The sequence below is a fragment of the Botrytis sinoallii genome, assembly GCF_014898435.1.
Source record: "Botrytis sinoallii strain Bc 23 chromosome Unknown BSIN_037, whole genome shotgun sequence".
Classification (NCBI taxonomy): Eukaryota; Fungi; Ascomycota; class Leotiomycetes; order Helotiales; family Sclerotiniaceae; genus Botrytis; species Botrytis sinoallii.
In genome coordinates, this window is record NW_024066064.1 from 287,457 (window position 1) to 309,214 (window position 21,758).

Below are 21,758 nucleotides of genomic sequence, written 5' to 3' on the forward strand. Positions count from 1 at the left end.
TGTGTGCCTACTACCTTTTCGAGAAAGGTGAATTCATAAAATTAGCAAAACACATTCATTGATTTATTCATTCTATCGAAAATAATGCAAAATTCGACAATTCACACGCATGGGCAATGCGGTTATGCAAATGGATATGGATATGTGAACATAAATCGCATACCATACTCACATCTACATGGCGGCTCGGATGGCGACAACTACAAAGTAGCTTGATATCATTCGATCACTCAACCGTTGCAGGAGGTAGTCCTCACTGAACCCTTGATGTTCGTTTGAGTCTGGGATTGAGTTTAGGTCTTGTCGTTTATTACTACGTTCGGGAAGTGATGTGATGTAATGTAGTACAGTACATGCTCTCTGTATCAATTGTGTGTCTCAAGTGGATTAATGATTGTAATTTGCCATCGCATTCGCTTTTGAGGCTCTTTGGATTTCGATTCTTTCACTTGGGATTTGAGTAATGGATGAATGAATGGGTAGGTGAGGTGAGGTGAGGTGAGGTGAAAGTGGGATGGACTTCCACCACAACTCACGAGATTCTCCAACTTTCTTTAATCTTATTTTGGTAGGCATGGATCACTTAATTGCGATATCTTTTACCGGGTGAGAAGATAAGTATGAATGAAAATGAATTCGGACTTGCCACGACCAAAAATTAAAGAAAACATCATCAAGAAACTCAAACTGTACGATTTGATTTGTGCACGCTTTGCCTTTGCATTCCTCCCTTTCTCTACCATATAACCTTTTCCTTTATCTTTGGCTTTCGCCTTTGCTTCTTGCATCGCCATGCACACTTTTCGATACACTGGATTACTACCATCCCATTCCCATTCCCATTCCCACTCCCATCACTATAGATCGCAAGTTCACAATTAGATATATATTAAAAAGGTAATCAAATAATCAAATAATCAAATAGTTGTGTATCTCGAACTCATATATACTTCCTATTTCCTATCTATAAGGCTATCCCATCAATCTATCTGTCTATCTACCTATCTATCTACCTGTCTACTTAACTATCTACTCCTTTATTTTATATTAATCTATTTATTTATCTATTTATTTATTTATTTATTTATCTATTTATCTATTTATCTATTTATCTATTTATCTATTATCTATTTATCTATTTATCTATTTATCTATTTATCTATTTATCTATTTCTATTTATAATCTATTTATCTATTACTATTTATCTATTTATCTATTTATCTATTTATCTATTTATCTATTATCAACTCATCAACCTATCTACCCATCTACCCATCTACTCACCCCAATCATCAAATAACCAAAATAATATATACACACACACACACACTCTCTCTCTCTCTCTCTCATACATAGAATCCATCATCTCTCTCAGAACCCCGCTCCCCCTCCCCCAACCCAAAACTTCAAGCCCACCTACCCTACCTACCCACCTACCTACCTACCCACCTACCCACCTACCCACCTACCCACCTACCTCATCCCCAAACCCCAAACCCCAAACCCACATTTCAATTCTCAATTCTCAAATCCGTACATAATTCAATCTCAATCTCAATCTCAACCTCAATCTCAATCTCAAACCTCCACATGAAAACCCCAACTCCAAACCCCAAACCCAAACCCCAACCCAAACAAGAAAGAAAAGAAAAGACGAAAAGAAGAATCAACACTACAATACCTACATGTATATCATTCCTAAATTTCACAGAACAAACAATGAATCAATCAATCAATCTATCAATCACTCAATCCATCCACACAATCACAAAATAAACTCATCAAAATCCAAGATAAAATCCAAGTATCAAGATTCAAGATTCAAAATTAATCAATAACTAATAGGGGGTATCCTTTCTCTATCTTCCATTTGCTCTTCCATCAAATCTTCCATCGTATTAATCTCTTCACCTATTCCCATCTTCTTTCCTTTCAATTCAACTCCCGTTTAGTCCAATCCAATCCAATCCAATCCAACCCATTCAATTCCATCCTTCTTCCTATTCTCTTTCATCAATGAATCAATCCGATCTAATCTTCCAATCCAATCCAATCCAATCCATCAACCAATATATCTTCCTTCCCTTCTTCAAAACAAAATTCGTTACATTAAATTCTCCCTCGCTTGCCCGAGATAGTGTCAACACACTCACTCACTCACTTAGTTACTTACATAGTTACGCAATGCAGTGCAACGTGATGCAATGCTATGGTATACTACATCCATCCATCCCGCGTACATATTCTTCCTACCCTCCACTGTCGTGATCGGACCCCTGGTCATACAGCAGGGCGAAATGAAAAACAGAAAAAAAAGGCTATCTACTCATACATACATACATACAACACAATGCCCAGTTCATCTATCATACATTAATATTATCATCCAATCTCCAGTTGAAGTCGATCTCAGCTCACTCATCCTCTGACCCCCACCTTCCATCACGAAAGAACTTTTTCAATCTTAACCAACAAAAGTCCTTCCGTTGTATTCCCCTTGATATCTTTCAGTCGAATCAGTCGATAACCCTGTTGAAGACGATCTAGCCTTATGCACGCCCAGGCTGCTAGTTCATCTTTGGAGTAATTCGCGTCTTCAATTTTAAATCTATGTGATGAAAATGTTAGTACGATGATAAAGACGACGTGATATGTATGGTTTTCATAGGTTGCAGGAAGTTTGGGGCAATATTTGGACGAACGAATGGAGATTGGACGAATGTGAAAGAAGAGGAATTGAAGCAAGAAAGAGTAAGAGGAAAGAAATGAATGACTAGGGTAACGTTGCATACACACACATCATACATGAGGTAGACGTGTGCAGTAAATAATGGAATAATGTTCCATAGATGAAGAAAACGAGTGATGTAATAGTGATAGTGATGAAAACATGCATTTCATCTCGATGCAAAACTTCAACGAAAGGAAGAAAATCGAACCACAAAACAATCCTGGTTTATGAGTGTGGTTGAGAACGCGCCATGTGTAACATTGAATTGGGGAACTAGAGGCCGAACTTCGTCAATGCACGGGATGGGCTGACAATCATACTACTGATTCGACAAGGAAGTATGCAGCGGAACCCCACCCGAGCAGCCAAGCGTCGGAAGACCGTTGGTCTACCGCACTCTTAAATTAATCTGCATTGATACTGACCATCCGGCTCCGGGCCGTTGCGTTGTTGAAGATTGAGGAGATTGAAAAGCTCCGATTTGAGCTTTGTAATATGTACCAGACACTTGGGTGAAAGCTTTTGGGACTGAGCGGTGTGACATAATAACAGGTTTATGATTTATCAACACTGACAATCAAATCATATGAATGTAGACCTTGTCTAATTCCCTGCATATGTAACTCGTGAAAGGATAAATAGAGAAATGTTGAAGAAAAGTAGTGTGACATGTACTAACCTGACAAAGCTTAACTCCTCCACCACGTTCCTGATACCTTCAAAATGAAGGGTTTCGCCTTCAAAATCGGGTTTACTGCCCGATTTATAGGCCGTCTTGAGTTTGTGTTCGCCCTCTTTTGCTTTGACATCATTTCCGATTGGTTGCCCGTTGAGCTCTTCTTGACTTTCAACGTGCAGCTCGCATTTGACGTACGGATGGAAGCCCTTTTCCGTCTCACCTTCAGGGAAAGGAATTTGTTGGCCTGCAAATATGGAGATCTTCAAATCCAGGGTCTTGTAGGGTATATTTGCCCATATATCGGATTTTACGTCCTCACTGCGATAGCCAGGAGGCTTCAATATCCATCCTTGAGACCCGGCAAACATTCCCTCATTCAACATCATACCTTCATCCAATGTTTGCCAATTCAGAGCAACCATTTGAATGCCCTTACGCCAACAGACGGAAGGGTCAAGATTGGATGAGTCAAATCGTGAGCCAGCTGGGAATGCTCTCATGAAGAAATTACGATTATGGTTAAACATCTGTTCCCGTTTTTGTTCATGAAGCTCGTTGATCACTTTTTCGCCAACGGAAAATATGTGAGAGGGTTTGGTGGCCGCTCTCGCATCAAATGAGACAAAATGTTCGCTGTGAGTATAAATTCCGAGTTTACTGAGACTTTCACAGATCTTTGCCTTTTTCTTCGAACTTCCTCGATCATCTTCGGAACCGGACTGCCCAGAGTCTGCATCTTTCCTCGAGATCACTGGTACCAATGTGTTGGAGGATGCCTTTTTCTCCAAAGTACCCGTGCTTGCGGGCGATAGTCCATTCGCAAGCGGACCATTCGTAGCCTCATTCGGGGCTTCTGACGCCTCTTTTAATTCCGGGGCCTTCTTGACCTTGACCAAAATTTTGTTGAGAAGTTCATCGAGTCTTGGAACCCTTTCCTCTGGATTGCATGATTCGAATGGAGAATCGAGTAAGAGACCATCCCATTCCTCCTTCATAATATCAACCATGACCTCCTGTTGTTCATGATCGGCATGAACTTCCAGACTGACTATAATTGGGAGAGGACTCGTAGTAAAAGCATTTTCTCGAATCGTTTTGCAGACTGCTCGGAATCCAACTGGTGCTGTCAAGGTCCAGCCATGTAAGACTAAGGGCTCTCCAAGCATCGATGATCGTATCGAGGCCGGTCGTCCACCATTCTCATCCTCATCCAAAACCTTAAGTTTATCTCCCGAACTTGATTTTGTAATCTTCTGTTTCGCACTCTCTAACTTTTCTTTGGCGCTTTCCATCTTCTCTTCCACCGTCAATATCGCTGCCGCAGCTCTGCTGGAAAGTGTACTTCCCGTTCCTGAAGGCTGTCGTTTATGATCGGCTTTATTCGAAAATATGGATTTGTCGTCTTTATCTGGTAGTTCTCCATTGTGTACATCTATCTCAATACATCGACAATTTTGTGTGAGAGCCTAATGGAAAGTGGCAGTTAGTAAGGAAGCTGAATCAAATCATCATCGGTCGACTGACTGTTTTATATGCTTCAGTCGAACTCCTCGACAATAACTGATTCCCTTCTAAATATGTATTGTGACTGCTACTGATGTAATAGTTGGTGATTGGTTTCGACTGATCTAATTCCGGTATGCGCTTCAACACCTCTAGTGAATCACTGTAAAATAGGGACTCGAGAAATTCTTCGACTTTGTATGTATCTTTATCGAGTTTGACTGTATGGCCTTGAACATCTGCCAACCATTCCTCGAAGCGTTCCCTTCCTAGACATGATTCGGAACCTGATAATTCGTCGAAAAGTTTTCGTAAATATTCTTGAATTTCGTGTGAGAGATAGGTTTGACGGGGAGGATCTCCTGGGGTCGTATTATTGAGAGGTTGAAGATGTACCCCATGGCCCGGCGTCACCATTGTCGACATAGCTACGAGTTTGTGAAGAGAGAAGTGTTTACCGGTGGGAGTGAGGAGAGGCATGGTAGTTATTCTAAAGTGAAGGCCAATGGTAATATTAGCAACTGAGTCATGATGTAACAAATTGGAAGAGAACCACAAATGAATGCAAAGACACTGGGTCTATCATTCAAGTTTCTTGGACCATCGTGGATGCAACTCATGTCGCGAGAACTACGGATACCGATGATTCTTGACGTGTTTCAATGGTATTAAGTGTAGCCCTGCTTGGTGGGGTGGAAGGGGGGAAAGGATAATCAAAGTAGATGATAAAAAAAAAAACACATACCTCCGAAGCTTCTTTCTGAAAAAAGAAGGCATCTCTCCTTCGCATGAAATTATGAAAAGAAGGATTTTGATGCTACATGAGTAGGTATATGATGAATGAGAGTACTAGGTATGCATGTGAGTGTGAGTGTGAGTGTGAGTGTGAGTGTGAGTGTGAGCGTGAGCGTGATTGTGTGTGTGTATGTGTATGTGTATGTATGGTGTTTGTGTATGTCTGTATGTACTGTATGATAAGGAATGATTACTTTCTTTTTCTCAACCTGACATGTAAAATCAGGGAAAGTTAATTGAAATGTTGATTCATCGGGATCATCAAGGGAAGGGGGCTATAAAACGAGGCCTCTCTTTCAGCTTATACTGGGTACAAATGGTCCTAACCTGGTACCGACATACCTACGTACGGACTTACTGGCTGGTATGAATTTGTTACTATTCTTATAGTGCTGACAAGGCTAGTGGGTATTGGTTGATCTGATGGGTTAACACAAGACAGAAGAGGATGGAGGGATAGCTCGAGTCTCGAGTCTTGAGTCTTGAGTCTTGAGTCTTGAATCTCGAATCTTGAATCTCGAATCATCCATAATATTGAAAATGCACCAGACCAGAGAAGAGAGAAACGAGAGAGATGTGGGTAAAGAGTGAATTTTGATTCATATTTATGTAATGTGTATGGATGAATGTATGGATGGTTTGAATAAATGAATGAATGAATGATTGAATGAATAAATACATATCTATTTTTAAATTGAAGACTTATTTAAAACCTTTGTTTCTTTATTGTCTAGTAGTCTCGTAGTCTACCCAGTCCAGTACTCAATACCTCCCTAGTACCTACCTAGTCCTCATCCACTTGATAAAATCCCGGCCCGTACCTTTTTTTCTTTGATTGGTATTTGCTTGGCTGATTTGACATTTTGATATCCTTGACCTGGGTACATAACCACACCAGCACTGGTATGAACACCAGGACTGGTATGAGCCGGATGACAATGTTGAAACCCTTAATACTTAATAAAGCGAATAAAGCTAAAAGCGCTGAACTACTCCGTATGAAACCTTCCAAAGCCCAGTACATTGAATGGTTCCTGGTTCATGCTACGGATATCAAGCTTTTTTTCAGGGTGGATTTTTATGGAGTACCTACCTAGGTACCTCTAGTAGTAGTTCAGGTCGTATCTACTAGGTAGGGACCTGGCTATTATCAACCATTTCATCTGATACACCAATACCTACAAAGTAGCTACTAGGTACCTCCAGCTAGCTATTATTTCAATTGCGCCTCAAGCCTCAAATCTCAAACCTCAACCTCAACCTCAAACTGCAAACAATTTAACAACACCACAACACCACATCACCATCATCACATCACATCACATCACATCACACCACACCACACCACAAAATACATCGCCACAATACATACACATACACATACACATACACATCACACACACAAAAAACCAAGCCCCTTTATCCAAAATCATGACTTCACAATCAATCCTTCAACCCGAACAAAAGGTTCGTTCCTGGGGCTTCTCAACCGTATACACGTGGTCCGATGGCCCGTAAGTGATTAACCCATTTAATCAATCATTCAATCATTCATTCATTCCATCATTCCACCATCTACTGTACATCATACATACATACCTACCTACACAGCCTCAACTCCACTCCATCCACCCATCTACTCCGTACAGATTATCCATCTCCACAACAAGGCTGAGTAACCTTTTCATCTCACATTCTTCATTTCCAGAAACACCCACTACACGCCCCATTCCCACAACACCCTGACCACCCATCTTGTTACCGCAGGACAATTGACCATCACCTATCCGCGCGAAAAGGATGCGCCAAAACTGACCTATGGCGTGGGTGAGCGAATTGATGTGGAGAAGGGGAGGGTTCATGAAGTGTGGATGGGAGATGAGGGGTGTACATATGTGATTGGAGAGTAAATGGATGAAAGAGATGTTTGAGTTTATAAGGAAATTTGTAGATGGATAAATGATGATGTATGGAGTATTTGGGTTTGCATGTACCTGGGTATTTATCTAATCTAGGTTACAAATGAACAAATAAATAAATGAATAATTAATATGCAAAATAAAATGATAATCACACTACCATCAATAACACCAATAACCCACTCCTATCAATAAACATAAGCATCCATACTCCATAGAGTACACAACCACAACCACAACCCATCCAGCCATCCAGCACATCAACATCAAGCGCGAACAACAATTCCACACACTCGCGTCACTAGTGAGTAACAAATCAATTCTCATCATCCCATCATCTCATTCCATCCCATTCCATCCCATTCCATCAAAACCATACTCTACAAATCGAAAATGCATTCATTATCCAGTCCAGTAATCCAGTCCAGTACCTATCCAGTATCCCCCAACATCACAATATAAATGTCTCAAAAAAAAATCCACACTCTTAATTACCTAGTACATATATACATATACTCCGTACACATATCATTCATACATCCCACCCATTCATCTATTCATTACTCAATGCTCATCCATTTACCTAAATAGATATTTATCATCCAATCTACTCGAATCCAATCTACTCCAGCGCCTATCCACCCACCTAGTATTCACTACACATTATATACTATACACTACACACTACACACTACATACTACACACTATACACTATACATTATACATTACACACTACACACTATATACTACACACTACACACTACACACTACCCACAACAACAACAACAACAACAACAACAACAACAACAACAACAACAACAACAACAACAATACAACAATAATACAAACAACAGATACCTACCTACTACCTATCTACCTATCTAATTACACAGAAAGGCCCGCGGTTGATGTAACAAGAAGTCGTTGTAATACTGGCAATCCATATACCTACCTACCCATCCATCCAATTCTTCTTTACAGACAAATTTCACTTCCTTCTAAGCCAATCAATACCTTGAGATAAATCTCATCTAATCCAATCTTTCTTTCGATTGTATTTCTATATCCGTATAACAAACCTACCTAGGTAGGTCTACCATGAATAGTCACGAGGATTGTGCGGTTCCTAGACCTACCTACATCCTTCAATTTACCAGAACAACAAGTTCTAAATGTTCAAAGTGAAGAAAAATATATACCTCCTCGCCACAAAATTTACTATTGTGTTACTATTATGACATGAATTTTCCATCATCGTCACAACACCCAAAGATATCACCCACCTCTAATCCCACCACCTTTCATCCAACCCCTCCAAAAACTTAATATCAACATAACAAACTCCTCCACAAATCCACCTCTTGTCTCCACGGTCTCATTTGAACCGCAAACGTCACTCCCGCCACATACTTGGCCAATTCCTCTTCATCCTTCCCCATAACCAAATACTTATCTCTCTTCGCCACTACCTTATCTCCAAACTGTTTCTTGTACGGTTCAATCCGATTCTTACAATTCATATGCATGCTGAATTCCGAGTGCGGTAGATCCTTCGGAACAAATAACCAAGTAAACGTACGACCCGTAAGATCGTAAAAGGTAAAACCATCACGCTTATCGTGGCCAACCGTCAAAGGATAAAAGTAGGGGGCACTCCATAAGCGAAGCACAGCGAATTTGGCATTGGGATTGGCAGTCGAGAATTTTTGGGCGGTGTGAAGGAGGGGTGGGACCTTGAAGGGATCTGCCACCCAGCTTGGCACTTCGAGATCGGGAATAACCGTACGCCAATCGACAAAAAAATCGGGTGTAGAAGGACGATGCGGCTCTGTACCTTGAAATGCTTGACAGCTGGCTGCTGATGATGCATGACTGCGAACAATCCCAGACTTGTAGACTATAAGAAACATGTTAGTGGATAATGTGCAACATACACCAATATGGGGTGACTTGCGTTTTTGCAATGATAGGTCGAATCGTCATATCCCATTCCAGAGGAAATTCCGAATAATCATCTGTGGACCGCATTTTCTTTCGAAATTCATCGAGACTGGCATAAAATTCCTTGGGCTGGCTGATCGTAGATTTGTCTGTTCTGATGTCTGGATAATTCCGGGCTCGTTCCTCCTGCTTGAATATCAAAGATTCTTTGAATCCCTTTCCAACTTCCGTGTCAAGGAATTCCGAATTAAAGAATGGATATATCTTACCCATAGCTTTCTCTGCATCTTTAACATCATCGGCTGTCACTTTGAGCCAACTCATGACCCGAAAATTGAGTATTGTTGAAGATGCTTTGAAGAAAGGTCTACGAGAATGGTTGTATCTCCAGGATCTGTGGGTCAACTTCTTCATTTCTAAATACCGCTCCTGTCCATTGGGAGTCATGTCTGCTTGGTGCCAGGCTTTTTTGAAATCTATTCAGTAAATTAGTCTCAATTTGATTGTGAGGAGAGGATATTATCATACTTCTAGATGATGTCTTTTCGATAAACTTCATGAATTCTTCTTGTAGATCTTCATTGGGATAGTCATCTTTGTACGTCTTCTCCATGGCAAGTCTGTGTACAGTAGGCCGTAGATCTTTAGGGAATTCTTTTGGAAAGACATCAAATCCATCATCGTCCTCCTCCTCATCATCGCTGTCGTCCTCGAAAAGGCTTTCGTGATGCCCTTGACATCCACCTTCAGAATTTTTAGTGATGCCCGAATCTTCGTCTTCGGAATCTTCCGACTCCCAATTCCAGGTTCCATCTACGAATCTTTTTATTGAAAAGTCTTCCTCCTCGAACGCTCTCAATGAATCCTTTTTGCCAACGGCCGGTTGAGCAATGGATTCCTCTTCTGCTCGCTCCTCAGGAAACAAGACCTCATCTTCTAGAGCATCTGCTTTATTGTAAAAGAGATTACTTGGCCATGAGTCTGTTGGCTCAGTTGGCATACGATCTGGTCCATCAATGTCACCATAATAGAATTTTGATCTCCCATCTTGAAGATAATCCCATTGGTTTACGAACTGTTGGGGATCACCTGGTCTGACATCCCGATAATGGCTATCTTCGTCTCGATAGAGCGTTTTTAGAATGGAAGCAGCTGGCTTATACATCTCTTTACCTGTGGTAGCCCGGATGGCTTTGATGAGCATCTAAGCTTTGTTAGTAGAGCTTTGAGAAGGCCAGTGGATGACAAGACTGACCTGTTGAACAGTATTATACAATGGAGCTAAACTTTCTCCAGGCTCGAGATCCCAAACATAAACATCGTAATAATCGTTGAAAGAAAAGTTCCATTCGCGATGACGATCCATCTCCTCGAAGAATTCAGGTCCAATTCTTTTCATGACATTCCATACATTTTTGACAGCTCGTCCAAGACCGCTCTTCTCTCGCCATAGCCATCGCTCTTCTTCGGGAGGCTTGACTAACAACTTACCACTTTCAGCATCTCTCACAAGCAGAACTAAACGATGACTTTGCATAGACAGATATTGAATAAAACGGCGACTTGATGGATCATTCCGTTTGATATTGGCACAAATTACGTTCCTTGCTTGGAATATAGCATGTTGACGACGGGTTTGTTTGCTACGACCCCCTTGTGAGAAACTGACACTAAGCTCTTTGGCGTCTGGATCTGAACTTTCATAGTACATGATGAAGCCCTAGTTATCGCGTTGTTAATGAAGCGTTCATGGGTAGAATTGACGAAACTCACCAGTTGTAAAGCTTGCTGCTTCAATCTATTTCCAACCCAAGAAGCCCAGTTTGAAGCAGGAAAGTAACCCCAGCAAGCCAAAATGTTCAACTCAAAGAACTCTTCCCAATTTCGACATAACTCAATTGCAGTATTGAGATTACTATCCCTTGCGATGATGGAGAAATGTAACCAACCTCCACGAGTCATTGCTTTATCACTAGGATAATTCCAGATCATTCTACCACAAATTTTCACACGGATCTTCTTGCGCACTTGCTGGGAATTTGTGGAATCGCCGAAATCAATCGCACCACCCTCCATATCCCCCATAATGTTTTGCATAGATGGAGCCATCCCAAGCATGTTTTGAGCCGCCTCTTCTCGAGAAAGCTCCCGCTTTGAACGCCATGTTCCAGGTAATTCACCACGCTTTTTCCGGATCAACCTCATCTTGACATCATAAGGATCAACAGCTTTAGATTCGGGTCTTTCTTGATCATCAACATCCTCACTTTGGGTCTTTATTTCAGGATCCTCCTCCTTTTCATCGTCCGATCGAAAGAAGTCTGCACATGCATCCCGGATTTCTTGAAGACTAGGTTTCTCCATTTTAAGACAAACATCTCTCAGGGCGGTGCCAGTCACTTCTTCATCTTGAAAGAAAGCTTCGATACTATCAGCGCGGAGAGCCGCCGGAAGTAAAGCGGCGTGTGCAAGTAACAATCTACAGAACAACAAGTGCTTAATCTCGGACACCTCGTCAAGCAGGCGTGTGATTTCGAATTCTGTAAACGTTCGAGTTGTTGTTTGGACGTGAGGATTTTCCACCGTTCCAGCTACCATGGGCCCCCGAACATCATCAAGGTCAATTTTTATTCCATGAGCCAACCTGTGATACATGTCCTCTCGACTTTCGATCAGAGATTTATCAGGTAACTCTTGTGGCTTGGGTGTTAGTTTACTTGTCTTTGTGGAAAGAGAAGGCGTAGTTGTCGTAGTTGCCGTAGCTGCTCCTCCATTCTTCTTCTTCTTCTTCTTTTTTGACTTTTCGGTAACACCAGCGGACTCGATTTGGGCCACAAGCTCGTCAAGTTCGTCGGTACTATTTGCGTTGAGATTTGGGTTCTGAGATACTACATCATTCTCGATCACAACTTCTTTGTCAATTTCCGTTGATGAGGGTTCGACAAGTTTTAGATCTTCTTCCGAGGATATCCATAAGAAATGCCGCATGAGGTCTTTAGGAATGGCCAGTTAGCATCTGTGAGATAAAAAATGTGAAGCATGGACTTGTAGCTCTACGCATGGAAGATCGTGATGTCAATATCAACATACCTATAAATCTTCCTCGTCCATCCTCCAACTCATCCTCAATAGGATCCCAATCCATATCGTCATCTGTGCCCTCATTCTCTTCTATCTCCTTCATCTTCTCCTTGTATATTCTCTCCAGAAAAGTATCTTGTTTCTTCTTCTCTTCCCTTCTCATTTTCTCCTCCATTCTTTGCTTTGCCTGCTTCCAATTCCTCTGCCATAGCTGTGCCTCTTGCTTTATTCTCTTTTGTTCTTTCTCCCGATGTGCTTCTTCATCATCCTGGCATTCTCGTACCCATTTGAACCATTGTTGGTTTTGATATAAAATCTGGAGAGAAACAAAGTCAGCACAAAGTCCGCAAAGATTGCCGCATATTGACACACCTCTGTAGTTCTCCTTTCGAGTTTTTCTAATGCATAGGTAACATGTATTTTCTGATTCTTAAGCTGGTCCAAGAATTTCGCATGCCCATAGTCCATGTTCTGACTGAAAAATCGACTATGATGCAGCTTCCTCGCTCTTATCACTCTTTCCAGTAGTTGATACTTGGTCCATAACCAATCATGTAATTCCTTACATTCCGCTTCCGTTGTAACATCCTTAAAATTCTCATTTCCAAGAGCAGTTTTCGTATTTGCAAGGTATGGGGGTGGGGTTTTGTCTAGTCGTTCAAGCCGAGCTGTACGAAGTTTGTATCCACGATAAAGACCTGAAGGTCATTGTCAATTGTGTTGAACTCAATGGAGATTTGTGGCAAAATGTCAAATGGATTGCAAATATTAAATACTTTCGGATATTGAGATCTCGGCTCTGTCCGGGGTGTTTCTGGGGATATACCTTGACATTGTTTAGAGTGGAAGCTACAAAATAATCCATTCACAGATGTAGCATTTTCCAAGCATCGTTTCTCATCGGAAACATTCAGTGCATTGCACTGTGGTGAAGAATTGGTTTCCATTGCCGTACTTCAGAAAATTGTAAATGTTTGGAGCTTTCTCCCTCTCATGTACGACTACGACAACGACAACGACATTTCCAAGAAAAAGCTACCGGTATGCCGGTACCAGTATGTTAAGTGGGGAAGAGGGTCTTGATTGATCTTGATAGGGAGAAACGCGTTTCGCGTTTGTGTTATTCATGATAGCTCCAAGCTATGGAATATGTCATAATCATTTACAACGGTTTGGATGGGATTAACACAGATGATTAAAATGATGCTCTTTGATACATTAATTACAATTATCATCGATCTTTGCTCGGTTGTAGACTTTCGGCAGAAATTAGAAAAATATTCTGATACGACCACGGCACAATTACTTAATCCACACGCATCCTGCGAAATTACCCACAATCCCTAGGACACCAACAGTGCGTCAATATATATTCACAAACCACGCCACTCCTCCATTCACACAGCCCGTTTGGCTTAGCGGTAAAGCGCATCACTAGTACTTGTGAAAATCGCATGGTTATGATGAGATCCTAGGTTCGATTCCTAGAACGGGCAATGATTTCGTTCTTTTGCATCCGTCTTTCATGGCTACTCTTTTTGCGATCATCTGAAGAAATCGGAAGAAGAACTCGATGGTTTTGCCTCTTCGGAAGTAGCATTTACTCGTACGATGTGAGACTTTGGGAGGAGGTAGAGTGTACGCTCCGCTTTTCACTGAAAGAAAATTCTTGGCACTTTTTTGATCAATCTTTGCTTAATCAGCACTTCCAAAAATCCCAAAATCGACGAAATCGCCCTTTTGGAAGAGGGCAGGCAGTACTGTGTGTCAGCATAATACACCTGTTTCTTCCTCATTTATCTTTCTTTTCCTCATATTTTGACATACTACATGCCCGCCTTCTAATACGAAGACAAGCTCTTGCTGTATGTAATCAATCGACATCAATCATTCATCACTTCCACCACAGCATTTATTCATTTTGAGTTTGTATAACATGTTTCTTACAGAAGCTTTTTCTTCCCGTGTTTGTTCTGCTTGTTTCAATGCCGCCTTTTCTTGTTATTTAGTAAATGCCATGTTGCCAGTTTTTATCGTACTTGTTTACAAACGGACGGAGAAAGCTCAAGGTTAATGGGCATCTACTGCTTATGAGTATGAACTAAGACATTCTCCTGCGTACTGAATGTGGGTAAAGGTCTTCACTCACTAGGCTAATGAAGCGGCGTTGGAGTGTCATATTTCTTGATGTTCTCACTGAAGAGATTCAAATGATTGTGAGTGCTGATAGTGCAAGCATGGCAATGGTGAAGAGTAATGGTGGTGATATCCATAATGCCTTAACAAGAGCTCCTGATTTTAATACAAACCAGCTCCATTTCAATATGTGCCTCAATTATTGTACTGTACCTGAGGACTTTTTTAATTTTTATTTCATTGCATATATGTTGAAGGAAATTCATACGATGTTCCTAATTCTGGTTGAAGATAAATAATTTCTCATTGTGTGAAGTTTCAACAATCGGAAAATTAGTCGGAAGCTTGTGTCTCCCATAATCCTGTTCAGTTGCCGTTGATATGTCTAGTGTATCTCGAGTCAGAAAGGCTCAGCCCTCGATGCATTTTCGTAAGATACCATACCAGTCAGATGGCAAGTCCTTTATATGGTGGGTGTTGGAAAGAACCAATGTACACAGCTTAATTTGGCAAAACTTTATCCCAAGATATTGACGATCAGATAACGCATCGAAATCTGTCATTATCTGACATTGTTGGACGAAGCTATTCAATAGATCACAGTATTATTTTCCACCCAAAAAGTCCCTTGTACTACCCCCCTTAGGTAACTCGTCTAACATTCCCAACGATGATTACGCTTTGTACGAGGCGATAGATCGTAAACATATAGCAAATTACTCAGGTGAGTCAATGACAACATTTATTCATTTACAAAACTCCCCGAGTGGTGAGCTGGTCCTTTTGCACGTGTAATGAACTACACCGAAGAGCATGGAACGGGAAGAGACAATCTGGGATTCACCCTATGGGCTGTTAAACACGATGCCATCTGATAAGGCAGCATTGTGCTGGAAGCTACGGATCTACTTTACGAGAACAATTTAGATGATGATCAAGATAATAGATTCCAACAGCATGTTTCTGATACTCTTATCTTAGGTACATCAGTTCATCAATAAGAATTTGACCCAGATCCTTTTCTCATTTTCTCCATCTTACCAACTTCCAAACTCGAAAGACATGGCATTCCTTCCTTATATCGAACCAGGGCTTGACATCATACTTCCTCTCTCCATCTTCATATTCATTCTCAACATAACCCGCGACCTTCTCGATTCCTTCCTCTATTGCGGACTCATTGGGGAAATATTTATCGGGGTTCTCTCTGGAATACCTATCACCGGAACTTCGTTTCTCAGCATAGAAATCCAAGAAACAGTACAATATCTCGGATATCTGGGGCTCATCTGTTTGGTGTTTGAAGGTGGCCTCATCACAGATCTTCATATATTAAGAAACACAATATGGTCAACATTGTCCGCTGCGATGATTGGAATCCTAATGCCGATGGCTCTTTCATTTTTCATCATGAGTATGAAATTCGATAGTATTGAAGGTTCAGGATATCCAACCGCATTAGCAGCTTTTTCAGCAGGAGCATCTCTCTGCTCCACATCCTTAGGGTCAACTTTCATTATTCTCGCATCCGCAAACCTTCAGAGAACACCAATCGGTACTTTGATAGCTGGCGCGGCAATGCTAGATGATATTCTTGTCCTCGTGATGGTTAAAATCATAACAGCACTCGGACACTTATGGAAAGGAATATTCTACGCTTGCTTGATGTTTCTAGCCAAAGCTTCCGTGGGACTAGTTGTCTATTTCGAATTCTCCACCACAAGGTGGTCTCACAAGTGGACAGAGTTCAAAAAGAAAACACTTCCAATACCAGAAGAACTTCCCCAACAAGACGGTTCACCAGAAGAAGTCGCTACAAACGATCTCGCAAATCAAAAATTAAAAACAGACCCCCCTCATCTCGATGCCATTATAGTAGGGTCCACAATGATTGCTCGAGGAGGCTTTGGCTTCCTGGTAGCTTCAGAAGCGCAGAGCTCAGGCACCTTAAGTCTCTCCAAAACGCCAATCAGGATCCTAAATATGCAACTTCACTCGCACAAAGATGCCGGGAGATTGAGAACATTAGATGTAGTCGAAGATCAAATATTCTTGGTGATAATCTGGGCTTTAGTTTTATGTACGATCGTTGGACCGGTTGTTTCGGGGATTGCAGTGAGAAGAAAACTGGTCAAAGAGAGGGAAGGAGAGAGGTGCGAGTGTGGTGTTACAGTTGGGCTGAGAATTTTTGGGACTGGGGACGAGGGGTTAGGAGGATGTCATCTTTGCTTGTAAAGGTGCTTCAGTGGATTGGGAAGTGTATGAGAAAAGCAAGACGGAAGACGAAATGTATCATGATAGAAAGTTAGAGTTTGAGCGAAGCATTGAGTTATTATTATGAGTACGGGTCAAGACAAGCACCGCGACCATCGCGATGCTCTTTCCTGTTCCAGAAAGGAAACGTTGCGCGATATCGGTTTGATACCGCAATTTCACATTCGTTATAGACTGATTGATTGATTGATTGATTGATTGATTTCATTTACGTCCACCTTCAGTCTAAGACTATATAGGACGGCTAGGCCTCTAGAGGCTCTAGCGAATAACTTTTTATTCTATAAAAATAGATATATACAATTTAGGGAAATAAAAATAAATGCTAGGAAATAGTGCTCGCTTATTATACACATTATATATAATAAGAAAATTATGAAAATCAAGAAATTTTAAGGAAATCAAAGCCTTCTCTTATTTCTCTAATTATTTCTTTTTTATTTTCTTCTCCTCTCTTCTTTTTTACTATTATTCCTTTCTCTATCTTGTTTTGTATAAAAGCTCTAGTTAGATATTATACTCTTATAGTGATTTTAATGATATTAATGAATTTAATAACTAATTCAATATTTATTTTTGTATAAAATAGAAATTATATAATAATCTTAGATAATAATATATTCTTAAATATTTCTTTTCTTTTTGCTTTATATATATTTATTTTATTTTATTTATTTATATTAATTAACGTCTGTTTTGGACCTCCCTAAGGGTATTTAGACGTGCTAAGATAAGGAACTATTTGAGCGGCGTGATCGTCGCTTGCTTTATATATAGAATAACTAATAAAAAGATATTATAGAGCCTCAATATTATCACATATACATTTGTTATCAAAGAGTTTGAATTGATATAAATAAGATTTGATATATCCATAATCTAATTTGAATTGAAAATATATACTAGCAGTATTTCACTTGATTTTGCTTAATAACTTAATCTTTAATTCTATCTTTTATAAAAATAACTTTGAATAAATCAAAAAGGATTGATTTAATCTGAATTTGTATTAATTGAAAATAGAAAGTTATTAATCTGAATTGTATTTTTTGATTATTATATTTAAAAGTCCAAAACTTGTTTTGTTTGAAATAGAATATATTGTAATTATTTTCTTTACTAGTTTATCTACTAGCTTATTTCCTTTTATTAAAATATATTCTGGAATCCAATTTAGAGATATTTCAGTTCCTTTTGCTTTAATAATTTCTATTGCTTTGATTGCTCGAATCTGATAAGTTTGTTTAGGGTGGTTTGATAGTGTTTTTAAGCGATATAAATTAGTTTGGTTATCCGAATATATCTTGAATTTATTGCTAATATAGGTAATTATACTAGTATATTCAATAGTTCTAGTAACTCTATAAAGCTCTCCATTATATATTAATTGATTACTACTAATATTCAATTATTATTGATATGAAATTCGATTATTTGATTGTATTGCAATTATACCTATATCTATATCTATTCCTTTTTCAATAGAAAAGGTATCAGTATAAATATAGATAATATCCTTATCTTTATAATTGAAAACGATATTGTAAAGAATAACAATATTTTCTTTTGATGAATTACTAATATTAATTCTGAAGGGAATTTCCTTTTTCCATAGAGGGAAGTTGAAATGAATAATCTTTTCAAATGAAATAGAATTGAGATTCTGATTTATTAATTCTCTAATTCTATCAAATTGAATTGATTTATATCATTTTCTTTAAGGAGTAGAAATTACTTCTAAATTGATTTGATATTAAACTGATATTTCTTTTTTGATATTGATTGAATAGTTTAGTAAGAATTTAACTAAACGAAATATATATTGCCTGATATTTGAATCTAATCGAATTTTTAAAAACTTTAAGCCTGCTTTTATTTTTATTAAAAGGATTGGGACTGTTTTGAAAACTTCTAATATTTTTCAAAAAACTAGGTTTTGAAGTGATTATATTATATTCTTGAAATGAATTTAATCTCTCTATCAAATCACTAATCCGTAATTAGCTATATTAGTTATATATACTATATATAATTATCTAAGAGCTTTAGGGCCTCCGGATTTAAGCAGATCCGAAGCGACTCACATGTATTCGATGTAGAAGCGATAGGAGCATGACGCGGATTGGAGCATCTAATCACTATGCTTGAAGATCCCTTGAACAGCTGGATCTGAATGTGTATTGATAGTATATCGGTTATCTAGAATATATACGGAAATGCACTGCCTACAATATAATAAGCTTTCTATAAGTATTACAAAGTAATGAAATAACTCAATATCAGAATAAAATGATTATCTGGATATATAAAGATTGAAGATAATAAGAAAGCAGATCACTTAGCAAATATAAATACAATTGGACCTATGGACTAAACAATCGATAAGCTATTAACAATCAATAGGATCCGAACGATTATTTGTCAGAAATACCTATATATAGAATCTATCTAATAGAAAGAAATGAACTCCTCTTTTTTCGCTAGTTATAAGAAATGATCTCCTAAATATAATACAAAAGAGCCAAAGAAATTAACTTTATTAAAAGTAATCTTATATCAACTGATAACTATAAAAACAGACCACAGCAATTACACCGCTTATCATCAGCGATTTGGTTATCAAAATAACAAGCTAGATTATTTATATAATAATATCAAAAAACCATATCACTTCTTTAAATACACTATAAACAATCTAAAGTATTTAGATTAACCTCTTGTCTCTATAAAAATGTAATTTAACAAGCAGATAATTATATATATCAAAAAACTCTTACATATACCTAACAAGCTCACTCAACTAATCACCGATTCAGAATTCTACACTCAGATCTATTCTAATTATTAAAGGACCCTTAAAAAGCAATAATCTTTTTAATAAAGCTTACTATCCACTCCTTATAAACTCACTATTCAATTAATCACTTGAATACACTATACCTCTAAAAACCGCAAATCTAATATATAATATAAAAGCCCTATTACTCAATTAAACAAATAGTAACCCACTTTCGCTTCTTTTCTTTTATTATAAGGATTAAAGCCTATAACAAGCCTATTCACCCAGGAATTAAGTTTTGTTTTAATAACAATTCGGATCAAACATTCCCTTCTGGAAACAGAAGCGGATCGCATCTGCAGAGAAGCGAATAGCCCCTAGCATTAAAGTTAAATTGCTAAATTCGATCGTGACGATCACGCCGCTCAAATAGTTCCTTATCTTAGCATGTCTAAATACTCTTAGGGAGGTCCAAAACAGACGTTAATTAATATAAATAAATAAATAAAAAATAAGAGCTTTAGGATTAAGGCCCTTTTTGATATTAGCTAATCGAGCTATTTAATAAAAGGTACCTTTTGTTTGTATAATTCGAATATTAATATATTAATCGAATTTGAAATTCAGATCAAATCATATTCCTAGTCATTTAATAAAAGATTGGGGTACAATTATTTCCGAATTGGATAGTATAATTGAATATTTTTTTGTTAATTTGGATAATGAAAAGTACATTAGCTTTGTTTTTGCTAAATCAAATTGGATTGTATTTCTAAATTGAGTTTATAGATTTGTTTTGTAATTCTTTTTAGGATTTTGATATTCTTTTTTTATATAAATGAATATATAATTAAAGTAATATTATCTATATAGAAAAGAAACTTAATTGAATTAAATAAAAAGAGCTTTTTGATATATATAAGGAAAAGAATTGGAGAAATTAGATTGCCTTGTGATATTCTAGTCAAAATTAGCTTGAAAGATTCGATTTGATTATTAAAAGATAGTTTCAATTGTTTTTATTAAAGAAATAAGACTATCCAGATTATTAGATTTATGGGCAATTTTAGTTTCTTACAAATATCTAATAATCGATTTTTCGAAATATAATCAAATATTTTCTTTATATTTATAAATAATATTAAGATCTTTTTATTAGTTTACTTATTTCTTTTGATTTCTATAGTTAATAAAAGTATAATATCAATTGCTGATTTCTTTTGATATCCTTCTATTTGACTTTTATAAAGAAAATGAATTGTTTTTGTTAAATATTCTAATTATTAAATTAGAATTCTTTTGCTTATTTTATTCAAACAATTTAAAAATACAATTACTTTATATACTTTTAGAAGGGAATAATCTGATTTGGAAGCTTTCTTCAGAATAGTTTTTATAATTTGTTTTCAATATTTTGAGTAATATTCTAGATTAATAAGTTTATTAAAGAGAGTAAAAAAGATTTATAGAATTACTTTATAAACCTTTATAATAATCTCTTAAATGATTTTATTTAAATTAAGGGTTTTTCCTTGGATTTTGGCTGAATAGATATTGTTTAATTCGATTTGAATGAGATTAGGCTATTTCTATTACTTGGATTATTTATACTTTTCTTATTATGATTTTGGGGTAATAAAAGGGGATGGAAATAGAATTAATCTGAAAACAGAGTATTTTTCTTTAAAAAAGCTTTTTGTTGTAATATTCAATATTCTTTGATTTTGAAAGTCTTTAATATAAGCCATTACTTTGAAAATTATCTTTATATTCTCTTTTTCTAAAAATTTATTCTAATAATTCTTTTTTACTATTTTAATAACTTGAAAATATCTATTTCTAGTAATTCGATATTCTTTCTTAAAGCTATAATTCTCCAGATCTGATTTAATTCTTTACTTTACTTTTTCTAACTCTT

The 21,758-nt window shown here is 37.7% G+C and overlaps 4 protein-coding genes across 4 annotated transcripts; 2 read left to right on the plus strand and 2 right to left on the minus strand.

Annotated features, from left to right (window-relative positions):
- Positions 1–2,443: 2,443 nt before the first annotated feature.
- Positions 2,444–5,691, minus strand: EAF02_011917 (uncharacterized protein; the record flags this gene model as incomplete). Its single annotated transcript, XM_038907965.1, has 4 exons — positions 2,444–2,609; positions 3,412–4,877; positions 4,936–5,404; positions 5,660–5,691. 4 exons carry the CDS (start codon positions 5,689–5,691, stop codon positions 2,444–2,446), a joined length of 2,133 nt encoding a protein of 710 aa, XP_038752310.1.
- A 772-nt stretch (positions 5,692–6,463) lies between these two features.
- On the plus strand, positions 6,464–7,763 carry EAF02_011918 (uncharacterized protein). Its single transcript, XM_038907966.1, has 2 exons — positions 6,464–7,223; positions 7,418–7,763. The coding sequence occupies exons 1-2, from the start codon at positions 7,141–7,143 to the stop codon at positions 7,617–7,619; spliced, it is 285 nt and encodes a 94-aa protein (XP_038752311.1). The 5' UTR covers positions 6,464–7,140; the 3' UTR covers positions 7,620–7,763.
- Positions 7,764–8,957: 1,194 nt separating this feature from the next.
- Positions 8,958–13,598, minus strand: EAF02_011919 (uncharacterized protein; the record flags this gene model as incomplete). The annotated part of the gene is made up of 8 exons (XM_038907967.1): positions 8,958–9,526; positions 9,564–10,046; positions 10,099–10,774; positions 10,826–11,290; positions 11,344–12,563; positions 12,661–12,967; positions 13,024–13,349; positions 13,478–13,598. 8 exons carry the CDS (start codon positions 13,596–13,598, stop codon positions 8,958–8,960), a joined length of 4,167 nt encoding a protein of 1,388 aa, XP_038752312.1.
- Positions 13,599–16,197: 2,599 nt separating this feature from the next.
- Positions 16,198–17,022, plus strand: EAF02_011920 (uncharacterized protein; the record flags this gene model as incomplete). The annotated part of the gene is made up of 1 exon (XM_038907968.1): positions 16,198–17,022. The coding sequence occupies one exon, from the start codon at positions 16,198–16,200 to the stop codon at positions 17,020–17,022; it is 825 nt and encodes a 274-aa protein (XP_038752313.1).
- Between the last annotated feature and the right edge of the window lie 4,736 nt (positions 17,023–21,758).

Excerpts from the sequence above, each read along its gene's own strand:
- EAF02_011918 (XM_038907966.1), top strand. The coding sequence starts at position 7,141 with ATGACTTCACAATCAATCCTTCAACCCGAACAAAAGGTTCGTTCCTGG. Across the intron at positions 7,224-7,417 it reads TACACGTGGTCCGATGGCCC|AAACACCCACTACACGCCCC; the intron begins GTAAGTGATTAA and ends CTTCATTTCCAG.